General features: G+C 38.2%; 1 protein-coding gene across 1 annotated transcript in view; it reads right to left on the reverse strand.

Moving 5' to 3' along the window:
• Positions 1-6,238: 6,238 nt before the first annotated feature.
• LOC106011480 (apolipoprotein D-like) overlaps positions 6,239-11,394 on the reverse strand; it is a 7,021-nt gene continuing 1,865 nt past the window's right edge. Inside the window, exons 2-5 of the mRNA XM_013081366.1 lie at positions 11,003-11,139; positions 9,578-9,678; positions 6,968-7,069; positions 6,239-6,440 (exon numbers count right to left, since the gene is read on the reverse strand). Of these exons, the coding sequence (XP_012936820.1) occupies positions 6,277-6,440; positions 6,968-7,069; positions 9,578-9,678; positions 11,003-11,139 (504 nt within the window). The 3' untranslated portion in view covers positions 6,239-6,276. The remainder of the gene's footprint in view (positions 6,441-6,967; positions 7,070-9,577; positions 9,679-11,002; positions 11,140-11,394) is intronic.

An 11,394-nucleotide genomic window follows, 5' to 3' on the forward strand; every position in this document is an offset into this window, starting at 1 on the left:
AGAGAGAGAGAGAGAGAGAGAGAGAGAGAGAAAGAGAGAGAGAGGAGGAGGAGGAGGAGATCCCGTTTTGTGGATGAAAAATGAATTTATAAAATAGTGACCAACCTGTTGACACGAACGACGAGAGACGTGAAATCATTCTCCCCCACATCGAAGTGGAGCTGAAAGTTTGTCTGAGTTGTACATGTAAATCATTTCTATAATTATGCACGGTCACAATATTGACGTTCAAACACTGTTCTGTAACTTCATCTTGTGCAAGCTGTGGTGTTGTAATGGTTTCTATTTTTCAAAAATCTTATCCCCGTGTTTGTACCTAACGACAATAAATCTATGCACGTTCTAATTATTGTTAATTTTTGTACTACAAGTTTTGTAACAGTTTGCTTACAAAATAAATAAACGAATTGTTATGAACGTGAGGGAAACACGTCTGTAGTATGATCCTGGCGTGATAACTTTTTATATAAGTGATAGTGTTGAATAAATGTTTCACCCCAACTGATCACACACAGAAAATGAGTCGCTGGAGAAAGAGAGACACTTGGGAACATTTGTCAGGACTGACGTAGTCTGAAAAACGGGAATACTCTATTTTGAACATTGTGAAATGGTATAGATTTAATCCCCCCCCCCCCTCAACACTGACACGTTATTTAAGAGGCGGGACCTCCAAGTTTAACGTCCATCTCCGAAAGGACCAAGCCAAGTGGGGAATTTGTGTTATGTGCCTTTCCCAAGGACATACGTTGGACCGAGCAGAGGCTCGAATCCCAAACAGACATTCTCAGGATTACGAATCCGGTAGCCAAACCACTAGGCTACCGACGCCACCCTAACTTTGTTTGAAGGCATCAACAGTGATAATAACAACAATGGAATCGATACATTTTGGGTATTTTTTTGGTAGGGTGTTGTCTCAAATTGTGTATGCTTATTCTGCAGCAAAGGCAACATATTCAACAACGCTCCCTTGATAGTTCCGAACAGTACCTCATTTGAAACGTGTTTTCTTATTGAGGTCATTAAGATCTAGATCTCAGTGATCATTCTTAACCTTATGAGTACAAAGTTACTTTAAGAACGTTCAACACACACACACACACACACACACACACACACACACACACACACACACACACACACACACACACACACACACACACACAAAGGCATTTCCTCCATTTACATATTGTTTAGCCCTGTCTGATCTCGCTCACACACTTCATTTGGGTTGAATCTAATTTATGTTGACATTTTGATTGTTACAACTACATTGCTCTGAAAACGAATAACTCTTTCTGTGACAAGTAGCACTATAATATTAGGTGCCTGCATAAAAGGAGTGGTATATCGGTGCAATGAATGAGAGAGAGAGAGAGAGAGAGAGAGAGAGAGAGAGAGAGAGAGAGAGAGAGAGAGAGACAGAGAGAGAGCCAGAGATAAAGAAAGAGAGAGATAAAGAAAGATAGAGAGAAAGAGAGAGACAGAGAAAAAAAGAGAGACAGAGAAAAAAAAGAGAGAGAAAGAGAGAGAGAGAGAGAGAGAGAGAGAGAGAGAGAGAGAGAGAGAGAGAGAGAGAGAGAGAGAGAGAGAGAGAGAGAGAGAGAGAGAGAGAGAGAGATTAAAATAAAACTCAATTCAAAGACACGGGTTTCACAAAGCTGAAAGTTTTCAGTCTTAGGTTCAGAATGAGAGTGTCATAGGCTAATGTTGCTTTTGTTAAATGTTTCTATGGGCTTAGGATATAATTTTTAAAAACATCCTTCTCAATATGTAAATAACTGCTTCATTTCTCTCTGTTTGATATGCTGTACTTTTTGCAATCTTGTCAGTTCACAGCGGGTTTTTTTGTACCACAAAAATTTTTATTATGATTTTTGTTTTTGTATTGGAAAGGACTGTATTTTTGAGCGTGTGTGTTTTAATACCCTATTCATGGCAATGATAGATGAGTGAAAACTATTGCCCATTTGCGAAGTGTAGACTTATATGATGCATTGCTGTTTATTAACCCCGAATTGCTTTGTAAATATTTCAACTCCTCTTTAAATTTTAATCTTATCCACAGTTTCGATATTATGTAAGTAAACAATTTGCTTAAATAAAAAATTTTAAGATAATAGTTGCATTTTGGTGAATTGAAAACTGCTTTAAAGAACTATCTTAAAGAAATATTTGTAAAGGTTCGTTTAGCCTTAAAAAAAACCCCCAAACAAACCACTTTTCAGTGCTCGCTTTTATATTAAATTGTTCTTGATTATTATCATTAACATCTAATTTTTTAATGATGAAATAATGTGATGGTGTATTGAATGTGAACCACAATCTTTCAAGTATTATTGTATTATTCTGATCGACATGCTTTATTATAATATTAATACAACGCATTGTTCTTTGTCAATACCAGATGCTTTAACTTCTTTTCAATCATGTGCCTTGATCTCTTACTAAAAGCAGATAGTTATGGGATTTACGATTTTGAGAATGTGTTAGTCGTCATCAGAGGAAAGTGTAATGTTTTGAGATAATATGATGTGAATCGATGCTACAATTTTTTGCCTATGTATATTATTATTATTGTTGTTCTGCAAATATGATGCATCTAATTTCCTAGCTTTAAAAACAACATGAAGAACAGTAATGTCAAGAGCTTCATAAATAAAAATACCGCCTTGGATTCAACAAATGTATACAATTTCACGACAGTGAGTTAGATTTAAGATCGAATACTTGAACTGAAATCAATGCAAGCTCACAAATAGCTTGAGGCTATAATTTCTGTCTATCCACAGCGATGTGTGCGATCTATTTTTTCTATAAATAGATGCTAATGCTACGTGCTTTGCTCATGTGACATAGAGGCAACAACTCAGGTGTTTTCATATACATGTAATATGCATTAAGAGTTATGAGCTTATTGATTTAGTAAGATCATTTGATTGCACACTAATACAAGAGGTTAATTTAGTAAAAATAAGTGCTACACTATTGTGTGGCATAGATTTTTTGTTTAATGTTTTAGTAAGAGTTTTACGGCATGTGTAACACAATTAGGTCATATATGATACGTGCCGAAGATTAGAGGTATTACTTGTTACAAAAAAGTAACAAACACAAAAAATTTAGAAGGAGAGATAAAGAAGATCGGCGTTTGATAGGAAAGAAGGAACAAACCACACCAGAGTACCCGCCAACCACCCACTATAGTTGTTTTTAAAAAAAACAAGATTGATTTCAATTTTATCTCAAAATCAACGAGTCACAACAACAGCATCACCACTAAGAACAACAACAGGAGGCAGAGGGGAGAAATGACTACTTTTGTTTTATGGAATCAAATAAAAAAGGGACCAGTAAATAAATATAAAAAGTGCATAAAGTTAAAGACCCCCCCCCAAAAAAAACACTACTAAAAACAAAACAAAAACAAAAAACCCCTCCAAAAACAAAGAACAACCCCCCCCAAAAAAACAACAACAACAACAACTCCTTTTCAAAGTTGCAGAGAAAATGTTATGGGGAAAATAACATAGAGCAAGCTCGTCAGACCGGAAATAGAGATATTGCTCTCTCGAAGTTTTCAGTCGAACAGAGTTTTTTTTTTTACGATACAAACCTTTGAATGTTTTTACTGTGTAACCCATGCGTGTGCCGCACCAGTTCCCCTCAATTCCTCTATGTACAGAATGCACGTCTTGAACTTGTAACCTACCTTGATTTGAAAACCTGCCCTCGGCAGGATTGCCATTTTGTTATCTCTTCAATGTTATGCAATTAAAAGATCATGCATAATACCATGACCTTGATCATAGTTGCGTCTTTCTGTTTCTTCATTGTACGGTTGTTGTTGTTGTTGTTGCAGCTGTTGTTGATGTTGATATGTGGGTGGTTGGCGGGTGCTGTGGTGAGGTTTGCTCCATCTTTCCTGTCAAACATTTATCGTCCTTATCTCTCCTTTTTATGTATGTTACTCTCTTTTAACATATTTATTCTTAGGCATTTATATAATAAGCATAATATTGTGTTGCAGGGGCCGTAAAACTCTTACAAAAACTAAAGCTGCTTATATGGCGTCGGTGGTCTAGCAGAAATGCTACTAGGGTCGCAACCGAAAAGTCGTGGGTTCGAATCGTGGCAGTTTATTAGTGTTTGAGAGCTTAATCGGCTGACTGCACTGTTAGTATGCTTGGCGGGAAGCAAATATTTTGTTTCTTATAGTGTTCTAAAGTCGGCTGGGGCAATGATATTATGTTATTGTAAAGCGCATAAAGTTTGCTCATGAGCTTGGATATGGGCTATGGAAATGCTATTTGCAATATTTTTATATTATGATATACTTGCTATTAAATATTATTATCGTTAGGGTCTACTGTTACTTTTTCTGCTGCCGAACTGTTACTGTTGCTTTTGTTTCTGTTACTGTTGTTGTTACTGTTGTTTTTGTTTTTGCTTTTTTTGTTGTTGTTGTTTTTGTTGTTATTGCTGCTGTTGTTGGTGGTGATGATGATGATGATGATCTTGATTATATTATCAAAAATATTTCCATGGGGAGAGAAATATGGAGTAGGGGGATTATAAATTGTTAATAATTTCCTCAGTTGTCTACCCTTGACTGCCTATTTCTTTGCTCACTTTCTGTCTCTGTACCTGTCTCCGTCTCTCTCTCTCTCTCTCTCTCTCTCTCTCTCTCTCTCTCTGTCTCTCTCTCTCTCTGTCTATCTCTCTGTATGTGTGTGTATGTGTGTGTTTTTGTCTGTCTGTCTGTCTGTCTGTCTGTCTGTCTGTCTGTCTGTCTGTCTGTCTGTCTGTCTGTCTGTCTGTCTGTCTGTCAGCCTCTCTCTCTCTCTCTCTCTCTCTTTCTTTCTTGCACACATATACATGTACTATGCACACAGACCCAAACCCACACACATACACAAACACGCAAACACACACACACACACACACACACACACACACACACACACACACACACACACACAACACGCATACACCTAAAAGACGAATACAGGAGCACTTTCCGATGCCAATTTGTTCGTCAAAGACACCCCTGATATCTCCACGGAAATACATGGTCAAGGATTCGTTAATCCAAATTATTTTTAGTTTAGTTTCAGTAGAGGTTTTACGGCGCTTGCAACCTAATAAGGTCATATGAGCGCCAAAGGGTGGGTGTCAACAGTGATCGAAGTCCTCACAGGGAATCAGACTTACTCTGCTCACCTCTCTAGCTCCAACAACACAAAGTCTACTTCGACTATCAAGGCATCACGGAAATAGCGGGTCACAAGAGTGTGACAAACATATAAAAGAAAAGAGGTAAATGACGATAGTAAGGATTAATTAAGAAAGAAGAAGCAGCAGTTCCCTGTCGCAGGTCAGGCAGTTATGATCATGACATTGATGAATCAGTCCCTTTTCAATTACATTTTACTGTGCATAAGAACTCAAGCTGTTTAATGTCCCCCCTTTGGGAATGGCCGAAAGACACTTCAGTCAGCAGCGCTGCCCCGGGGGGTTAATCCCATTTCTAAATAGATCCTTGGTGATGCAAGTGCAGAACTTAACTCCTCACCCACCCCCCCACCCCTCCCGCCACAGTGGTGGGAGATTCATTTCCATGCACTCCTTGCATTTTGCCTATCTCCGACATTTCTAGTGTGGTAAATCCTTAAATATGTCGAGAATCAGTAGACGCAAAACGATTTAGCCGTTTTGCTGCTTTCCTGACAGATTTTACGTCTTGAACAAGGCAGAGGTAAACAAAAAGGTCATCTTTGCCCAGCGGAGGCATCTTGCAATGAAACAAAGTTAAAAAGCTAGAAATGTTTTTTGAAACCACGACGTGTCATCATCTAGTTAAATCTTGCCACTTGATACGAAGCAAGGGTCCTGAGGAATCTCATGTGGAAGGCATTGAGCTGCTTGGCACCCCGGCTGTAGACTGTCGACGTTTCGCAGGCGTAGAGCAGGGATGGTAGAACTACTGCTTTATACACTTTGATCTTGGTGTTAAGGCTCAGTCCCCTTCGCTCCCAGACCTTGTCCTTCAGTCTGCCGAAGGCTGCACTAGCTCTGGCAATGGCGTTCAGTACAAACACACACACGCACACACACACACACACACACACACACACACACACACAAACACACAAACACACACGAATGCACACGCACACATACATACACACACAAGCACATTCATACTAACACTAAAAACACATAGATGTAAATATGAATATCAATAAATACGTGTATTTATGACTGAAACCTTTAGCGTACAAGTTTCATATTCATAGGGACGTCGTGTCTACAATATTCCTGGTGAGAAGACTGGAAGTATTTCACCTCCACAGCGTATCTCACCAAGTAGGACTTCAGGGCTAAGATGTTTAGGGGCGGCATTCCAGCGATCCTTGTTAGAATCCAGGCTCTTTCTGAAAGAAGTAAGGATTCATAATACTTGTATAACTATTTTTGTATCTATTTTGAGAATCAGTTAACCATAACATAAAATGTAGTTGATACATTCTTAACGCATATTTATTTGCCTTGCTTTTGAAGTAAAATGGTACCAATCTATTTTGAACAGAAGTCGAGAGATAATTGTGATTTAAAGAGGTGGGAGTTGCCTTGTGTCAGGGGTGAAATTAGCGAGAAAAATTAATGACCTCCTTAGTTTGGTGCCTCCCAAAGCTCTAGTGTCCTAAGAAACGTCAAATTATTATGTTTTCTCGTATCGTTTATCAACGTTTTTCAATAGTTAAATTCACACAGGAATGTGTTTTTAAATGGACATAAAATGTGTTGAGCCAAAAAACACACACAAAAAAATGGATTATAAAAAAACCTCCGCCCAGCTGACAGAAAAATGTTGGTTTCTTCGATTTCATTGGTTTGACGAGCGTCTCATTTGACCACAATGCCACACAAATGGAATGACACACCATTGACTCATACGTACGGATGTTAATGAACTCGGAGATTTCTGTACAGGAGAAGAGGAGGGCGTAAACGGTGTAGTCAGTTTCTACTACATAGAGATCCAGAGGTGGTCTCTCTAAAGCTGTGGGTATAATTTGTATCACAAGCAGTGTTAATGTTATCATCACCATCACCATCACCTACATCGTCATTATCGTCACCTTCATCATCCTCATCCTCATCCTCATCTTCCTCCTCCTCCTCCCCCTCCTCCTCCTCCTGCTCCTCCTCCTCCTTCTCCTCCTCCTCCTCCTCCTCCTCCTCCTCCTCCTCATCATCATCATCATGTTTTAAAGAAGAAAAAAAATATATACTTGAGACTTGGATAAGGTTTGTCATATTTAACCCGATGTTCGTGTAGGCCTGGAGTTATACCATCATCATCATCATCATCATCATCATCATCATCATCATCATCATCATCATCATCATCATCATCATCATCATCATCATCATCACAGCCCTTCTCACTCTGTATCAGGGTGTCGATTACGAACACTTTCCATTTTTCTCTGTCCTGTGCTAGGCTCTTGATATTATTTTAAATGTTTCCACTTTTCAGTACACAATTCTCGTTGGCTTTTCTCAAGGTTCAACGTGGTTTTTCCCCTTGATCTCTCAGTTTTAATGCGTGTTCAGTCATTTCAGTACGACTTTTGCCAATGACAATGCCACATTTAAGTCATCTCATTCAAGAACAGTCCAAGATAGGCCGAAGCTATGGCCTAACCTCCTGATCAAAATTGAATGATTGATGATATCAAATGCAGCACTTAGATCGAGTAAGGCAAGAACAGACAATTTGCCTTCGTCTGCTTCACAAAGGAAGCCATTCTGGACTTTTAAAAGTGCAGTCTCTGTGTTATGAAACGCTCTGTAGGCCGACTGATAACATTCTAAAAGATTATTTACTTCAAGATGTGCTCTTAATTGAGATTGAACAACTTTTTCTAAGATGTTAGACAAAAATAGTAGGTTAGAGACCGGCTTGTAGTTTTTAAACTAATGCGGGGATAACAACTGTTTTTTTAGTAGAGGTGTTACGACTGCGTGCTTAAAACACGAAGGGACTGTTCCTGAAAGGAGTGAATCATTAATAATAGCTGTCACAACATCAATAACAACGTCAAGATGGTTGACTAATAAAGGTGTTGGGATAGAGTCAAGGTAGCAGGACTTCGGTGGTGATGATCACATTATGATCTCTTTCACTGAGTCCTGTGAAACAGGTTTTAAATTACATAGTGGAACTCCTCAAATTCAGGTGCAAATAAACCGTGTTTATCTAATGTGTCTCTTATAGTAGCAAATTTTTCCACAAAGAATATTCCAAAGTTATTGGCGAGCTCTCCTGTGGGAGAAGCACAAGGAATAGAAGCAGATTTAGATTTTCCACAAAGTGAATAAACAAGGCGAAAGAGACTTTTAGATGTTTTTGACTTTGATATCATGTTATTGTAAACGGAACGTTTCGTCGAGTAGGTACGTAGCTTAAGAATGTTATTGTTTATTTATATTATTATTACTATTACTGTTCATTTATATTATGCATGCGACTGTAAGCCTGCGCGTGTTTGGTTGTGTTTGTGATTTTTTGTGCGTGTGTGTGTGCGTGTGTGTATGTGCGTGTGTGCGTGTGTGTATATGTGTGTGTATGTGCGTGTGTGTGCGTGTGTGTATGTGCGTGTGTGCATGTGTGTGTATATGTGTGTGAGTGTATATATATATATATTATATATATATATATATATATATATATATATATATATATGTGTGTGTGTGTGTGTGTTTGTGTGTGTGTGTGTGTGTGTGCGTGGTGAAACACCAAACTAATGTGCCAAGATCTGGACAATTAAGATGTATCTTATCTTATCTCAAGGCAGTGGTGCTACAGAGTCCTTGTGGACACATGGCACACTCACAACAAGAACGGACGCATATTTTGATATCATGTGCTGAAAAACTTCACTCCATAAACATCCACCCCAAACCTGTATTCGCTCTCGCTCCCCCATCTGTCTATATGTCTGTCTATTTGTCTGTCTGTCTGTTTTCCCCTCTATCGCTCTCCTCTCTCTCCTCTCTCTCCTTTCCCTGTCTCTATCTGTCTGTCTGTCTGTCTGTCTGTCTGCCCCCCTCTCTGTCTCTCTGTCTCTCTGTCTCTCTGCCTCTCTCTCTCTCTCTCTCTCTCTCTCTCTCTCTCTCTCTCTCTCTCTCTCTCTCTATTTCCCCCTCTCCATGTGTTTGTTTAATTTGTAGCACTGTGTGTTTAGTAAATATCACTGTAAATAGTACGAATGAATCTATATATATATATATATATATATATATATATATATATATATATATATATATATATGTGTGTGTGTATGTGTGTGTACATTTCTTTTCTAGGAAAGTAAACATAACCTTGTTGCTACAAGAACAGCGCCAAAATTGCCATCACTAGTATTTTATCATATCTTATCCTGTAGAAATATGCTCAGAGCTTTTTCTTGTATGATCATTATCTTATCTTATCTTTTCTTACCTTATCTTATCTTATCCTATATTATGTTATCTTATTTTATCTATCTTATCCTATCTGTACCTGGGGTGTACGAAATCCTCAATCTAGCAGGCTCTTCCTCGTTTAATGGGGAGGCAGTAGCGGACGTGATGACGGGGTACCGGAAAACAACCTCTCCAAACCTAAGATAGGTTGATCAAATAGATAATTATGTCAACGGTCATGTAATACAGTACTGTGAAAGAGCAAGACAAACAGACTCAGCAGAGGGAAACTTAAGAAGTATGCAGTACCACCGGCACCCACAGAAACTCCCACAAAAAAAAGAAATAGCAGTATTAGTCTTTTGCATCTTCATAGCTAATCGGGGTCCTCTGATGTTTGTTCTTTCAAGGAGGCCTAGATGTTTTTTTTTTATAAATAAAAAAGAGAACTACACCCTGGTTAGGGCCATGAGTGCTCCAGACCGTTGCCTCACCAGATAATTAGTCCTAATGTGTTGTCTGTCGAAAAAGTCTCAGTAGTTAATGTTTCCTTTACTAATCTTGTAAATCCTTCATTTACATAAGATGTAAATAGTTGGTTTGAGATTTCCTTTCAGCTTCAATAAAATAAAAGGTCAAACAAATTACTTTAGGCACAAGTCTTTTTAGGCTGAACGTATCCACTCCAAGCAAGACAATATAATTTATTCAACCTTTTAAATGAATACATTAAAAGATAAAGAACACTTGTATTATCGACCTCAATATTATAGAAATCTGGATTACAAAGGAAGGTAAATTTATACATACAACAGTTCAAGATTTATATCAATGGCAAATAGATCTAATTGTCTCGGTGAATAATGGTAAGTTGAAATTTTCTGAATAGGATTATAATGTGTTTCTAGTCTACGCTATGCAGCTCACAATATGACATATGTTCAGACAACAATTTAACAAACATGTTATTCTGCAGTGCCCTGGTTTTTCCTTTTTTTCTTCTTAAACTAGAGTTATCGTGTCTACTTCAAGTACCCATCCTACAGACTCCCTACCCAAACATCTTGTCAGTTTGTTAGTTGTTTAGCACGTATAATCCGTTGCTTGCACTGTATGCTTCCCAGGGAAGTGAGAATATTTCTGAGTGTTCTTGAGTCTGCTGGGGTAAAAAATGTTTGTAATGCGCACATAGCATCTGCTGTATATTATGTGGATATGGGCTATATGAAAAATATTAGTATGGATAAGTTAATGGCTATTAAAGAGCAAGACAAACGAACAGAAACACGTGGGAGAAAGTTAAAAGTATGACTTACCGTTGACGCTCACCAAACATCCACTACATAAACGACGGCAGCAACAGCCGTAAGAATTAAATAAAAACAACAACAAAAGCAACAACAGAACAACAACACAGCAACAACAACAGTAATCATTACAACAATACAACAACAAGAACAACGACGACAACAATAATAACGACGAAGGCCAATACGACGCCATGAAAACTGTTGTAACTCACTCTCTAACCTCCCGCATTGCAGACTGAATCAAATGCATTTTTTCGTCGCCTGTGTCGGTGAAGGCGTTTCCAACACATACCAGGTGTTTCTCAGCCTTGTTAGGGAATCTTTCATACTCATACCAGTCTCCCAGAAACTGGAGAACAATCCGTATTAATATGTCATTATCATATCATGACACGCTCGTCAATTTTTGAGCATGAGGAGTTCTTGGTACAATCTCAAAGATCGCTTGTGTATCTTATTTTCGGTGAAAAAAAATACCCATCTATCGTGAATAGAAGTCACGATACGATATTTGTGATTGAAGGGGGACGGGGTCGCCGTGTAATAATTACAAGAGTAAAAAATAACCCAACAAACAAACAAAAACACACACAACAATAACCCC

The sequence above is a fragment of the Aplysia californica genome, unplaced genomic scaffold (genome assembly GCF_000002075.1).
Source record: "Aplysia californica isolate F4 #8 unplaced genomic scaffold, AplCal3.0 scaffold00127, whole genome shotgun sequence".
Classification (NCBI taxonomy): Eukaryota; Metazoa; Mollusca; class Gastropoda; order Aplysiida; family Aplysiidae; genus Aplysia; species Aplysia californica.